This window comes from Camelus dromedarius, chromosome 5, assembly GCF_036321535.1.
Source record: "Camelus dromedarius isolate mCamDro1 chromosome 5, mCamDro1.pat, whole genome shotgun sequence".
In the NCBI taxonomy this organism is placed as follows: domain Eukaryota; kingdom Metazoa; phylum Chordata; class Mammalia; order Artiodactyla; family Camelidae; genus Camelus; species Camelus dromedarius.
In genome coordinates this window covers 2,452,422-2,467,964 of record NC_087440.1, presented here as the reverse complement: position 1 = coordinate 2,467,964, position 15,543 = coordinate 2,452,422, and the positions used below count along the sequence as shown (strand labels likewise).

Here is a 15,543-nt window from a genome sequence, read left to right as displayed (position 1 = left end):
TCGGTCCCCTCTGCAGGCTAGAAATCAAATGTGGGCAGGTGTAATGTACGGCCGTTCCCAGTCCAATTTCCCATGACCTTCCTGTACAACGAGGGCCCAGATAACCCACAAATCCTACAACGAAGGGGACTCTCCGCTGGGGAAATGTCTGAGGCCTCGGTGCTGGCAGGTCAGAAAATTTGTGCGGAGAAAAGCAAAGCAAAGCAATGCACAACGAGCGGCGGCGGCGGCTCCCCCCGCGCCGGCCCGCAGGGAAGGGCGCCGAGCTCGGACCTCCCCGTTTCACCAGCGCGGTGCTGGGGGCAGGACGCGACGGGCGCCGGCGCCCCGCAGGCCCCTTCGAAAGCCCCACTCCCCGGTCTCTGCGCCGCTCCGGCGCCTGCCTCCCCGCCCTCCCGTTTTCTGGGGCGGGGCAGTCGGGAGTCCGTGCGGAGAGACCCCCGAAGCCGCCGGCCTCTCGCGTCCGACCCGCAGCCGGGCGGAAGCCCGGGGGCTTCGGCCTCCGCGCCTCCGCCGCCTCGCGCTCCACCTCTAGGCCGCGCCCGTCCGCCCCAGGGCCCACGCTCGACCCCGGGCCCGCCGCCCTCGCTCCAGCCGGGCCTCGGCTCTCGTTCCCGCCCGGCCTCGGCCCCCCGCCCTTCCCCCAACCCCGGCCTCGGCTCTCGTTCCCGCCCGCCCCCCGCCCTGCCGCCGCGGCCGGCCTCGCTTCCACTCCGGCTCCCCTGGCTCCCGCCCGGCCCTGACCGTTGCGGCAGGCGGCGGGCTGCGGGCAGAGCGGGCTGTTGCAGGGCACGCTGGGCCGGAGGTAGTGCTCCCGCACGATCCGCAGCGTCCGGCCCTGGAAGGTCCTCAGGAGCAGCACCTTCTCGCGTTTCTGCAGCATGCTGGCGGCGCTCCCCCGGCGGAGCCCCGGGCCCCGCGAGGCGGCCGCGAGCGAGAGGCCGGGGAGCGGCGGGCCCGGCGCGGCGCGGGCAGAGGCGAGGCCCGAGGCTTCGGGCCCGCCCCCTGGGCCTGGTCTCCGCGGAGCTCCGGGCTGAGTGCTCCGGGCTCCGGGCACCGAAACCGTCGTAACGGCCCGTGTCCCGGGGTTAAGAGCCGGAGGAGGCCTGCAGGGAGGGTGCTCCAGTCCAGGCCCGCAGTCTCCCCCAACCCTGCCTTGGTTTCCCAACCGGGAAGGGTGGAAACCACTCAAAAGACTTGAGGGAGACAAAAATAATACAGATCTTCCTCCATTTATGGTAGGTTTATGTCCTGATAAACCCATCCTGATTAACCTATTGTAAGTTGAAAATTCATTTAACACACCTAACCTGCCCAACATCACAGCTTAGCCCAGCCTACCTTAAACCCGCTCAGAACACATATCTTGACCTACAATTGGGCAGAATCATCAAACACGGAGCCTATTTTATGACAAAGTGTTGAATAGCTCATGTAATTTGTATTGAATGCTATACTGAAAGTGAAAAACAGAATGGTTGTGTAGGTACAGCATGATTGTGAGTGCATTGGTTGCTTATCCTTGTGATCTCAGGGCTGTCTGGGAGCCAGGACTTCCTGCGTCTGCTCAGCATCCCTGTAGTGTCACACGGCATATCGCTAGCCCAGAAAAAAATAAAAATTCCAGGTGGGTATCACTCTCACACCAAGGTAAAATCCAAAAACCGTAAGTGGAAGCATGGGAAGTCGGGTCATCTGTATATGGAAGCTAGTTTAAATTCTTGTGAAGATTTGGCGCAACTGTAAAAGGTTATTATACTTTGCTTCTACCCTCAGGTCCATGCGGGAATGGGGCTGCCTGATCAGTATAGGTAATTATTAGTGTTTTGTGTTAATATAGATAATTATTAGTGTTTCCTGTTCGTTGCTCCTGCTGTCCTTGAAAGAGCTAAAAGATTCAGCAGATAAGCCTAGCAACCCTGCCAGCCCAACGTTCTTTTCCACTTTAAAAAGCTGTATTTATTTTTAATTTCATGTATTTTTAATCCATATAAAAATTCAAGCAATGCAGATAAAATGGAGACCAATCCCTTCCCTTAAGGTAAATATTGTCTATTCAACCTCAACACGATACCATTTGCAGCCTCTAGCAGAGGAATTCTGCTTTAAACTTGATGGAGACTAACCCAGTCTTTTCTGAGACCACACACTCTTGGTTGGATGGAAGCCACTGTTCTTCCAAGCACTCAGCAAAGGCTTTTGAGCTGCACCGGAAGCTTTACAAAGAAGCGTCACATATAATTTCCACCAGTCAATGGAATCGAGCATCATTATCCCCATTTTACAGATGATGCAATAGGATTAGAGAGGTTAAGCAGCCAGATTACCCAGTTATTAAGTCATGGAATCAATATTCAAGCCAGAATCTGGCTGACTCCAAAGAAGGCTCTTCCCTGATGATCGTGCTATTCACAGATAAATAAAACACAGCTCGCGTATCTAAGAAATTTATGGTCTACTTGGTGAGCTCTGGTTAGAGCAGCTCAACCAGCTGGCTGGGAACACTGGAGCTTCCTTGTATGCTAAGTGAGCAGAACTAGGGTATCCTGTTTGATCACTTACTCCAGGGAAACATATTAAAGAATCATGGTTCCTCACTCACTGTATTTTTTATGCCAGGTTATCTGCAGTGTGGGATGATCTGAGTGAGCTCTGAGATGGAATTGCACAAGTTAGGAGAACATGACAGTGCTGGTCCACAGGCCAGAGCACAGGAGGGAGTGGCCACCAACAGTGCAGGAGGCAGTCCCTAATTCAGGAAGTCAGTTCTAGAGATCCCAGAGGACAGGCAAGCAACAGGATTTGTCCCCTACATAAAAATGCTTCTGACAGCTGCCCACAATCTCCTCCAAAGCTCTCCCAAGTTCATTTTTCTTTTACTTCTGACTGTATGTCCTTAATACCTCTCCTTAGTATTTTGTAGATTTAAACTTTCTCCAAATTGGGAATGATGATCTTTCTTTTGTTGTTTTCAGAGGGGGAGGTAATTAGGTTTCCTGATTCACTTTTAGAGGAGGTACTGGGGATTGAACCCAGGACTTCATGCACACTAAGCATGCGCTCTACCACCTGAGCTATCTGCCTTTTAGCATTTTGTAGCTTTAAACTTTCTCCAAATTGGGACTAATGATCTTCTAAGGAAGAGAGTGTGTCTGCAGCTCTATTAAAAGTTGATTTTATCAGTATTTAAAATAACCCAAGGCCCATCAAGCACTTCTTTTGCCTTGCCTTGCAGCAACAGTGTACAAATTCTGTTCTCAAAAGCATGCTCCCTGAGTTCTGCAAACTGATGTTCTAAAATGGACAAAAATGCCTTTTTGTTGATTTGTTTGTTTGCTTCACAGACCATCTGATGCCTCTTGCCTGAAAAGATGTTTCTCTATCAGTCAGAATGAACCCAGTTGTACTGCAGTAAGTAATATACAACTTCAAAAATCCTAGTGACTTAGCACGACATTGCGTGGGTGCCTATAGGTGTTCTGTCCCCAGGGCGCAGGCTGGGGGAGCCAGTCTTTCCTGGAGCTCTGTTTGCTGTTCATCGGCAGAAGGAAAAGAGGCCTCTAGACAGCCTTATACCAGCAATTAAAAGCTCAGTCTGGAAGTGATACATGTCACTTCTGCCTATTGGCCAGAGCTAGTCACGTTGACCACATACCTAAGGTCGGAAGACGGGTGGGGTGGGGTGATTGGGGTACATATGTAGTGCGGCTCCTACCTCCTGGCTTGAAAGCCGTGTGCTGAAACCCTTTGATGAGCAGCATTAGTGACTACTTGAGTGTCTTTAATTCAAACTCCTTAGTCCTAAGTCAGTTGGCTCAGCCATCACATCAACCCTTGTGACTCTGCTTCTCCAGCTGAGCCCACTAATCTGGTCTCACCTCTTTTTCCAGTGCTGGTCTACATGTGATTTCTTGTGGGAGAGACTGGCTCTCTGTTCACCACATCCATGGCCTCTTTTTCTCTGGACACACAGGTGAAAACATTTCCCAGCCTCCCTTGTGCATAGATAGTTGTGGCCACAGAAGATACAGGCACCGTTTCCAGGCCTGCCCCTTAGAAACCTCCCATGGTTGCTCTTCCTTCCTGTTCCTGACTGGATGCCAAAGCCCAGAGGATCCTGGGAGCCAGGATTGAAGACAGCACTCCCCCACCCCCCAATCCACCCCCATCCCCTTCCCCGCATCAACTTGGGTCCCTGAAGAACTGCACAGAGCAGAGCCCAGCATCCCCTACCCAGAAGCATCCACAGGGGTCTCTTGTAGGAGAGACATAAACATTTATTATAGTACCTGATGTGACCCCAACAAATACACTCCCACTTTACAAAGGAGATTAAGGAACTTGCCGAAGAGCTGCCTGTTTGTTTCAGAACTCCTTACTACATACTGCATGTCCTGATGAAGCAGCTCCAGGATTCTCCCACAGTTCTAAACTGCAGTACCATACTGGGAAGGATGCTTGGTGGCCTGCTTCTCTTTGCAGTTTTCCCTTCCCTTGTCAATCCGAGCGCGGATGGACAGCCTGGTATCCAGATAGCGTAATGCTGTGACAGCTTTCAGTACTCAGTTGCTGATGGAAATCTATGATTGTGGTCCAGTTTCCCTGGTGACTGACTGCAGTCTTCTTTAGGCTGAGCACCAGCGTGCTTACACTGCAGGAGTTTGTAATGTTTGCCTCCCTTTTTTTTTTTTTTTTTTTGCAAATGCGCCCTGGGAGTGCAAGCGTCAGCAACCACTGGATTATAATCAAAAGGTCTCATCAGAGGGTTAGCCTAGAGAGGGTGGGGGCATCTTTACAAGGGCTAAGAGGACAGGGAGATTAAATGTATGAAAGGAATTCTGGACGGTGAGCTCCAAGGGCTAGAGAGGATTACTGAAGCAGGCTTTGAAATAGTCTCTCTGTATTTATTTAAAACGACAATAGTACAGCATGCTTGTGAAGGATGCCAAGTAAAAACGTTGAAGTTCTGCTTACATGCAGTCTGTTTCTCCCAAGTAATTTATCATTGTTGGTATCTGATGTGCATCCTAGAAGTCTTTAACTATAACCCAGAGTTTGCAAATTTTGAAGAGCTTGTCAATCTATGCAGCATCAACTACTTACAGCTAATGTTTCTCAAGCTTTTACTGGGTGCCAGGCACTGGTCTAAGCACTTTTCCTGTGTTTTCTCATTTAATCCTCAAAACAATGCCTTGACTGTAATACTGTTACCCACTCCATTTTGCAGGCGAAGAGACTGACGTACAGAAGGATTGAATAATTGCCCCTGGCTACACACTCAAGCCAGACTTGGAACCCAAGCAGTTTGGTTCCAGAGTCCAGGCAGTAATGACTCATTCATGTCACCTTTCAGCTGGTATATGGCCTGGTACGGAGCGGGGTACCTTCTGTATAGTGGATCATTGGATAAACCCAGTTCTTTCAGGTTTAGGGAATTGGAAACAATGGGTTTCAAATATTGACCCTACTGATCTCCTAACTTCCCTGGGCCTTAGTGATTTCAATTATAAAATACAGCTAGCAGGACAGATGTTGCTGGGTATCGTGGTATTAATGAGTCAATGACTCTAAAGGGTCGTGTAAATGTCTAACGTTATCCCATTTATCTGAAAAATCAGCTTACTCTCATTTGTTCTCCATCTCAGTGGAAGAGTCACTGGAGGACAAACGGCCGCTGAGATTGCTCTGCTACTTGTATTAGAGATAATTTAATTTCCTACATGTTAAAGGCTGTTAATCCTTGATTTTCACTTTTCCCAGCAGATACAATGGCTCCCTTTTGGCTTTCTAAACACTCTGTGAATACCCATAATCCACTTTGCAATGATTACTCTAAAATGTTCCGCTTAACTCTTTCTCATTTTTTTGAGAGAAAATTATTTTGCGCTTACCACTGGTATCTAGGCAAGATTTTTACTGTCCTGTTAACGAACCGATCATTTTGTCCTTCTACCACTAAGGGCCGCTGTTTCATCGATTTTTGTGGGGAGGAGGAAGGAGGGTGTTGCAGCTGAAGTACCTTCCATGCTGGTATCTGAGCTGTTGAAACTCGGCCTTTCACATACTGTCATTAAAATGCAACAACCAAACCAGCAAATAACCTTAGTATTAAACAATACCTTTATCCAAGGAGCTCAAAGATCCAGATGCTCCAAAATTAATTAGAAACTAAGCTTCATTGATTAATACAGAAAAGAAGAAGAAAATCCTTTAAGTCTTGAAGCCGACTAGAAAAAAAAATTCAGTTACGTGGGTAGCCATTTATAACTCAGATAGAGGAACATTACTATTTGTCATTTTAATTTTTTAGCATTAGTGTTATTTGATGAAATTAAGTTTTCATCCACAGTGTAGGATTATTGTTACCAGTTGAAAACCACTCATTATATATAGATATTTTATTGGATAAACATATTACAAGGAGTTTTCCTGTTTATTTTACTGTTTTGTTACTGCATATGTTTGAATTTGGGAAAGTGGATTCCATTTCATGTCTTACAACGATAAACTCTGATTTCTGAAAACTTATAATAGAAAGTTTGTGAAAAAATGGAAAAGAGAATAAGGAGTACTTAGTAATAATCCTAACCTACGGGACATCTTCCAGGTTTTGGATGAATATAAACAAAGTATTAGATTTTATTTAAACTTTAACTTTCACTATTTAATAACCAAAAGGCATTATTAAACTACACAATTTTAAAATCTGGTTCTAAAGGAAGAAGAATGAGGGCCAAAAGTGAGAATTACCTTTAGACTTAACTTTCTTTACATTTTAGGCCAGAGCAAGTAGGCTATATCTGTTTGTGTCAGATTTCTATTGCTGAATAACAAGTTACCACAAAGTCAGCAGCTTCAAACATTTATTATCTCATAATTTCTATAGTCAGAAGCCTGGGTGTGGCCAGGTTAGGTCCCTGGCTCAGGGTCTTACAAGACTGAAATCAAAGTGTCAACTGGGCTGATTCCTTTCTGAAGCTTGCGGTCTTCTTTCAAGTTCACAGAGTTGTTGGCAGAATTTAGTTCCTTGCAGCTGTAGGACTGTGGCCCCCGTTCTCATGCTGGATGTTAGGCAGGACAGCTCTGAGCTCCTGGAGGCCACCCGCAGTTGCTTGTCACATGGCCCCTTCTAGGTCCTCTCACACTTAAACCTCTCTCACTGGGAGAAAGAACCCAGTTCCTCTAAGGGCCCGCTGAGGATAATCTTCTGTTTTCAGGTCAACTCATTTGGGAACTTAATTGCATTTGCAGAATTCCCTTCACAGCAGCACCTAGATTCGGGTTTGACTGAATAACCTGGGGAAGGTGTGTGTACCCTGGGGCACAGGAATCCTGGGGCCATCTTAGATTTCTGCCTACCTGTCTTAGTGTGTTCCGGCTGCTCTAACAAAATCCTGCAGGCTGGGTAGCGTGTAAGCAACAGAACCAACAACAGAACTTTATTTCTTACAGTTCTGGAGGCTGGAAGTCGGCGATCAGGATGGCAGCATGGTTGGTGAGCACCCTCTTCTCGGGTGCAGACTTCTCGTTGAATCCGCGTATGGCAGAAGGGCCCAGGGAGCTCTCCTGAGCCTCTTTTATGAGGCACTATATCCCATTCATGAGGGTCCTGTCTCATGACTTAAGTAATTCCCAAAGGCCCCACCTACTATTACCATCACCTTTGGGGTTTAGGATTGCAGCGTAGGAATTTTGGGGGGACACAAACCTTCAGATCATAGCATTGCTATAATGCTTTATAATAAACATTTGAACTCAATATGTTCTGTTTAAAACCATGGTATGTATTAAGTATCTGAGAGCAGCATAAATGACTTTCCTTTTTTTTTTTTTAATGACTTTCTTAAAAAAGAAATGAGAGAACCAAGCCAGTGAGCCAGTATTTTGAATAATAGAGAATGCTGCCTTGCTTAGTTCAAGCCAGGGAGGAGAACACTCCACCGATGCAAACCTACATTCTATTCATCTTAAGGGTCACCAGTTTACGCTGGGCCCTGAATTCAGTTACGAATCATTGCATAGAGTCCAGCCCCTTTTGCCAACACAGGATGCACTTGGAGAGGGCAATGCACCTGCGGGGTCTGGTGGGTAAGAACCATCTCCTTTTGTGGTACTCCTTAGTCACTACAGAGGATTGATGCTGTATGCCCCAGATTAGGATCCTCTCTTAAAAACCCACTGTGCTGGTGGTAGGATGCCCCTGCATTTTTGAATATTTGAATTTTAAATTTAAAATGCTATCATCATTATAGACGTCCTTCACTGTGTGGCTGGCTGCCGTCATAAACCGGGGAGTGTGGGAGGCTGCCGGTATTTGCTGCCCGTCTTCCGTGTAGAATTGTGATGGGGGTCAGAGCCATGATTAAGGAACCTTTACTGATTGCAGTGTTTGGGTGGGGAAAAGCAGAAGGGCTTTCTTTTTTTTTTTTTTTTTCCTATTATATCTGACATTTTAAGAGATATCATTAAAAAGTATTCTTTTGCCCAGGAGAGAAAAGGCTTGGATCTTCGCTCTCTTTCATGGAAACCATAAGGCTCTTGTTATGTTTACCATTTTAGCCTTCAAGGCCTTGTCTTCTCTAACTTGGAGAACTGAAGGCATTTTGATCCTCTTCCAGTCCTACAAACAATGTTCTTTCAGCAGCTTGAGGCATCACTGTTGATCAGAGAAAGCACTTCCTCCCTCCCAATGCGAACAGCACCTGCCAATCCCCCTATCCAGACACAAGAGAGAAGGGCTGTTCTGTGAGCTTACAGAGTACTGTTATCTCAAACATACATTAAACCACAGAAAATAATCTGAAACCTACTGCCTCATTACTAGATGCAGAGCACAGTGGCATTTAGAGATTAAAAGCAAGGCCACGGGCCCACATATCCACAAAACATATTTGTTTGTTTATGGCCAGTGTGATATTTTCCTGATATTGATGGCAGGGTGTTTCATTTCCACTGGCATTAAGTTCACCATCTTGGTGAAAATGGAAAAAGGATAAATGACTAAACCAGAACTAAAATGTATCATCAATCATATTGATTAATACTGAGCAGGCTCTAATAAACCACACTTCTCTTTCAAACTACTTATTTTAATCTTTCTTCAGTTTTAGAAGGGTAGGAAATATATATATATATTTAAATATATATGATATGTACATACGATATATATAATATCTATTATATATATAATAGATATAAATGTAAAATCAGTTATGATTGGCTGAGTTATGCCGCAGTAACAAACAACCCTCATAACTCAGTGGTTTAAAACAGCAAAGGCTTATTTCTTTTTATTTTATTTTATTTTATTGAGTTATAGTCAGTTTACAATGTTGTATCAATTTCTGGTGTACAGCACAATTCTTCAGTCATACATATATTCATTTTCATATTCTTTCTTACTGTGAGCAATTGCAAGATATTGAATATATTTCTCTGTGCTATACAGTATAAATTTTTTTATCTATTTTATATATACCAGTCAGTATCTGCAAATCTCGAACTCCCAGTTTATCCCTTCCCACCCCCCTCCCCCCTGGCAACCACAAGTCTGTATTCTATGTCTGTGAGTCTGTTTCTATTTTATATATATGTTAATTTGTCTTTTTTCCTTTTAGATAACACATATGAGTGGTATCATATGGTATTTTTCTTTCTCTTTCTGGCGTACTTCACTTAGAATGACAATCTCTAGGTCCCTCCATGTTGCTGCAAATGGCATTATTTTATTCTTTTTTTATGGCCGAGTAGTATTCCATTTTATAACTATATCACAGCTTCTTTATCCAGTCATCTGTCAATGGACATTTAGATTGTTTCCATGTCTTGGCTACTGTAAATAGTGCTGCTATGAACATTGGGGTGCAGGTGTCTTTTTGAATTAGGGTTCCTTCTGGATATATGCCCAGGAGTGGGACTGCTGGGTCATATAGTAAGCAAAGGTTTATTTCTTGCTCACATCATATGTTCCTCCACTCTGTGTCATCCTTACCAAGAGACCTTGGCTGGTGGAGCCCCCTTTAGTGCTTCTGTAATTGCTTGGCAGGGAAAAAATAATGAGACAAATTGTGTATCTGCTCTTAAAGATTCCAGCTGGAAATGACACCAGTGACTTCTGCTCACATATCACTTCCTAAAGCAAGTTGCTTGGTCACACCCAGTTCCAAGGGCAGAAATAGAAATATTTGCTGAGCAGTGCTAATCACACACACACGCTATATATATTTACTGTATAGTCTGAAAAGGGAGGAAATAACTTCTCTTGTAGCCAAGTGAAGAGTCAACTTTGATTTATCATTGTAATATTATTACTAAGTTTAGACTCACTGAAGACAATGACATTGGCTATGTTTATAGAATATGCTGCAGTCACTGAGAAGCAGAAGGCTGATCTTTATGTACAGACATGCAAATATCCCCTGGAAATATTGAATTTTAAAAAGAGCAAATAGCAGCATAGCATGGTTTCATTTATTTAAAAAAACCACAGAGATGTATAAGTATATTTATGCGCACATGTCTGTGTGTGTATGTGTTTGTGTGAGAGAGGGAGGGAGAGAGACGTGCAAAGGAAAAGGCCTAGAAAGGTTGTCACCCAATAGAGGGATCTGTGTGGCATGTGCGGGACTCTCATTCTTTTACTTTACATAGTCCTGTACTGTTTGAATTAATACATCCTTTTAGTCATGTATTGTTGCATGATTTTCCTAGGCTGCCTTAACAAATTACCATAAAATTGGCAAAACAGAACCTTACTCTTTCGCAGTTCTTGAGGCCAGAAGTCTGAAATCTGGCAGGACCATGCTCCCTCCCCAGGCTCTAGGGGAGAATCCGCTCCTGGCGTCTTCCAGCTGCTGGTGGCTGCGGACATTCCTTGACTTGTGGCTGTGTCGCTCCAGTCCCTGCCTCCACACTCCTGCTGCTTCCTCCTCTTCTGTGTGTCTCTTATAAGGATATTTGTCATTGGATTTAGGAGCCACCTGGATAACCCAGGATGGTCTTTTTATCTCAAGATCCTTAAGACTCCTTTTCCAAATAAGGTCACATTCACAGGTTCCAGAGATTAAGACACGGACATAATTTTGGATTGGGGGGAGGTGGGGTGGTGGGCATCCACTACACTTACGTAATGTGAAAACAATTAGAAAGGAAAAGATTGAAAAAAAAAAAAGAAATCATGATGAACAGTGCTTACTTCTAGGAGGGAAAAATTTCAAAATTTTCTATAGCAAACTTAATGTAACATTTATAATCAGTAAAAACAAAGAGACTAAATAATAGAGCAATAATAACCACCACCACCATACCATAAAGCAAAACCCAGGCAGCTCCTGACCCACACATACCCTATTAACAAAAGACCCTGACACATCAGAAAGGAGTGGGGCCAGGTGTGGGCGGCATCTTTGGTTTGATTTAGGCTCGGGGGGGCGGGGTGCCCTACATCAACCTTGGGTTCTAAGAACCCCAGAGATATTAGCCTTCTCTCATGCAAGGTGGAGCCTTAACCTGGGACTAGTACCCGGGAAGACCCACCCACCTCTCCAGAAGAGGGAAAACACTTTCCTGGTGTTGACCTGTAGAAATTAAAATGTTTTTTTTTTCTCCCCAAAAAAGCAACATTATTGAGTGGAGGTTGCAAGTATGAGCCTGATTTCTGCCCAACAATGTGTCTTATTTCATCTGTACCGTGTATAAAATTTTTTCTAATTAGTTGCCAACTATTTTCACGTAAGATACCGGTTTTTGGCGTCTCCTGATGTGCGGCATTGGGTCTGCGTTTTCCCCGGGGCTCCCATCGCTGGAGCTGGGGAGGGGCTGCTCTCTTCACACGGCGCATGCGCAGCACAGTCTCCATCAGCCCCTGGTCTCCTGACTTACACCGTGCACCTGGCCACTACCTGCATTTGAGTTTGCAAACCCCTGATGAATAGAAAGAAAATCTCTGTGGTAGTAAAGCGCAGTGCGTTATGGGTTAAGTAAGCTTATGCATGCTCTTGCTTCCGGGGAAAAATACGTTCGAAGTTCCTAATAGCCAACAAATGAACTTGAAGCCGGCAACCTGTTCATAAATTGGCGACTCCGCTACAGTGATGTTTTATAGTCTGCGTAAACAAGTAATGGAAAAATGCATATCCACGTACGCACTCAGATATCAGAAATTCAATTCCACGGGCTATTTGGGAAGGACGTTTCAGAATTCTGCCGAGGATGTTACGCCTGTCTGAGTGCGTGCAGGCGGGCGTGTGTGCACCCCCGGGGGCCTGATGTGCCGTCACTCCGCTCCGGCTACAGCCTGCTCTGACTGTGGGGATTATTGTGTCAGGAGCCACAAGTTGGGTTAGAACCAGGGACCTCTGCAGAATTTCCTCGCCGGGATCTGCGTTGACGCCTGGCAGGTATTTCCGGTGAAGCTCCTGAGTTTATAATCTGAGTTGTCTGTGGAGGTGAGAGGAAGTGGGTCTTAGGGAGTGTTGCCTCAGCCCCGGCTGGAGCCTTTTGGAAAGGCAGTCCGTTTCTGTACTTTCCAGAACAGGTTGCTGACTTTCAAGACCTTTGTGGAGAAGAGTGCACTTAAGGTTTTCCCCTCCTAAACTGGTAAGTATTTAACGAGCAACTCCTCTGTTCGGAGCAATAGGCTAGGGCACACAAGTGAGGTAAGACGTGGCTGGTGCTTGCAGAACAAGGAGCTTTCAACGTGATCAGGAGGTGGAGACACAAAGAGGCAAAACATTAAATAACAGCACCACGTCATGTGAAACAGGTCAGATGCTGCAGACAGTGAGCCCTGAGTTGCCGAATGGACACGTGTTTGGTCGTGTATTGACAAAAACACTTCGAGATGCTAAGTGTACCGTCTACATCTTCAGGGAAGAGAAGTAGTATTTCAGGCCAGGGGGTGGCCAAGCAGTGGAGGTGGAGGCTGACCTGAGCCTAAGCAGAGCAGAAGGTAAAACACTAGGCAGACACCTGGGAGCGTGGACGGTGGCTTTGGCTGAATGACAGGGTACCCTACCCTTGGCTTAGCTGTACAGACAATGGGGAGTCCTGGGAAGTTTTCAAGCACAAGAATAGACTGATCCAAGCAGTACATTGGGAGATCAATCTGGAGATGATGTCGGGATGGTTTGGAGGAAGAAGGAAATGAGAGCAGGAAAGAGACTGGGAGGGAAGCTACCACAGAGGAGAAATGGCTTCAACTTGGGTAAGTCAGAGGGGCTTGAAAAGAAGGGATAGATGGGGAGAGTCTTAAAGGACTCGGTGGCAGACAGATTGCAGTGAACTGGGAGGAGGACCAGCAGCAACAGCATCATAGAGGGATGACTCTCGGCTTGGAGCCAGAAACCAGGACAACGGTGATGCCAAGGGCTCAAGGAGCCGAGTGTGGCAGGAGGTCCACTGAGGACAGTGAGAAGAGCAGACTGACCTGAGTCCTGCTTTGAGGCCCTGATGGGGCACCCAGATGGCAGTGACCCAGCTCTGGTCCCACATTCTCAACTACCCAGTGGTGTTTTCCATCTGCATGTGTTCTTATCTTCACTCACACTCTAAGGGCTCAACACCCGTGAGTGGATGGACTTACCGTGGATGCTGAAACTCACTTAGTAGGCCTCCAAGCCCCCATGCCTCCTCCAGCTGGTGGTCAGTAGCCTCAGATCCAGCAATCCAACCACCACGCATCATTTCCCAGTTGCGTAAGTAGGATTTGGGGGATGTGCAGTGGTTACTCTAGCCCATATCTCCACCTTCGGGAAGACCCCCCACCTCTGAAATTCATCAAGCCCTTTTGACTATACTTCCAGGGTTCGCCACTCCCCACCGTCAGAAAGCCCTTCCTTATGCACCCAGTGTATTGCTCGCACTGAGCTTTGACCTTTGCAATGGAGTTCCAGTGTGCTCCCCCTCTTTCAACTCGGCCCCCTTGACGTCTGTCTTTGAGCTCATGTGTGTATGGGGGGAGTAACTCCGTTAAAGGAAATTCCAGCAGTGACATTATTATGTTTCTGATGAATACTCAGGAATTACTGCAATGCCTTCGCTGAAATGGAGGAAAGTAAAGAAACCAGGACCCTGACTGTTTGGGATTGTGGCTTAAAGTGGCAGGATCACCAAGGGAAGCCTGTACTTAGGTATGACTGAGGATGCATTGTTTAATAGGATTCTGAGTAAACCAGTCCTTATTCCTTTTTATTCTTCTGATTCCTTTGTCCTCTTCAATTTTCCCTTGTCGGGCATCAAGTCCTTTTTAATCTGCCCTTTGTGCTCCCTCCACTTCGATCCTCATCTCCCTTCTTTGCCCCACAACCCTTCTGCATTGATAATCATTCCCCACAAAAATCATCTGGCCCATTCTGCGGTGCAAAGCCGAGACCGGAGGACTGGTGTGACTGTTGGAATATATAAACATGACTCTTTTTCAGGTAGCATCTAAGATGCCAGTCTTAGCAGTCTCATTTAAAAAACTATTTATATTCACAAAAGTCTATTATAGCATTTTTATTGTGTACGCTTGTGATTTGGGTGCATTTTTTCCCCCTGCCAGTTTCTTATTATCGTTCAACGCTGACTACAGCCTTAAATGATAATGAAAACAGAAACACTCTTTTTAAAAGGCGATGACTGCTTTCCACATCCTTTGCAGTACGTGTGCTCCCCTGCCTGAAGGGGCCAGTTTAGTGTTTAAACCATCCTCACCCAACTCCCTCAGAACCCAAGTTCACGTCCTTGCAGCATTGACTCAGCCTTTTATTCCTCTGCAGAGAATTAATTGAATCCCAGGCTGTTCAGCATGCAGGTGTCTTTCAGATGAGCCCTTAAAACCCCAAGGCTCTCTTTGGCCCCTGGGGATGTTTGTTGTCCTTGCCCTGGGTTCCAGAATCTGGCCTGGTCCCAGATTGTCACACACCTGCCTTGCAAGAGAGATGTTTATTTGGGCCTTTGTTTTCTCAGCTCCTGCTGTTTATTCCCTTCTGTGACGTGACCTGCTGCTTTCACCCCTTCGTTTTCCAGCGCATTAAAAAAAAAAAATCAAGTAACAAAACAGTTTCCCTCCGTGTGACAGTGCGACAAATACAAGCTTGTTATCTGTATTCCATTATTATGAATCACTCGCCAACTCTCGTGCCATGTGTATGATTGACTTGCAATTATGGGTTGTGTTTTTTTAAGGCAGCTCTGAATGGTATTCTCCCCTGGCTGTTCCTTAAGCCAAGCCTGGAACCGCTGGGTCACATGAGAAAGGGTGGATTTTATAGACTTCACCCTATCCTTGTTGGTTTTTTTCTTTTTTTTTTTTACCCCAAGCCTAGCTATTGGATCTGTAATTAGTGAGGCAATAATAATACCTTCCTTTTGCCATTTGCTGCCTTTTCAAAAGTGCTTTACATGTTCTCGTGATTGATTCTCACAAAAATGCTTTTTTGGCCCAGGCAGTGCGGATACTGTGGCCTGATTCTATAGGGAAACGTACAAAGCGAGGTGAAATGACTTGCCCAAGTTCTTACAGCAAGTCCCAAAGGGACCTGGGGTGGTACCAGATTTCGT

At 45.7% G+C, this 15,543-nt stretch overlaps 1 protein-coding gene and 1 long non-coding RNA gene across 7 annotated transcripts in view; one reads left to right on the top strand and one right to left on the bottom strand.

Annotated features, from left to right (window-relative positions):
* Positions 1-974, bottom strand: part of DIS3L (DIS3 like exosome 3'-5' exoribonuclease) — a 31,036-nt gene extending 30,062 nt beyond the window's left edge. For 2 of the 4 annotated variants that reach the window (XM_031452884.2, XM_031452886.2), the window contains exon 1: positions 745-974. In XM_031452884.2, coding sequence (XP_031308744.2) covers positions 745-883 — 139 coding nt within the window. In that variant the 5' untranslated portion in view covers positions 884-974. The remainder of the gene's footprint in view (positions 1-744) is intronic. The other 2 variants (XM_031452887.2, XM_031452881.2) reach the window with 2 other exon arrangements.
* On the top strand, positions 93-8,128 carry LOC105093263 (uncharacterized). Of its 3 annotated transcripts, XR_004137120.2 has the most exons (6): positions 93-169; positions 1,777-1,811; positions 3,345-3,411; positions 3,891-3,973; positions 5,228-5,368; positions 7,453-8,128. It is a non-coding gene; the product is annotated as an uncharacterized LOC105093263 (long non-coding RNA). The 3 variants fall into 3 exon arrangements; XR_837542.3 differs by lacking the exon at positions 5,228-5,368; XR_004137119.2 differs by lacking the exon at positions 7,453-8,128 and having other exon boundaries at positions 5,228-6,284.
* Positions 8,129-15,543: the final 7,415 nt, after the last annotated feature.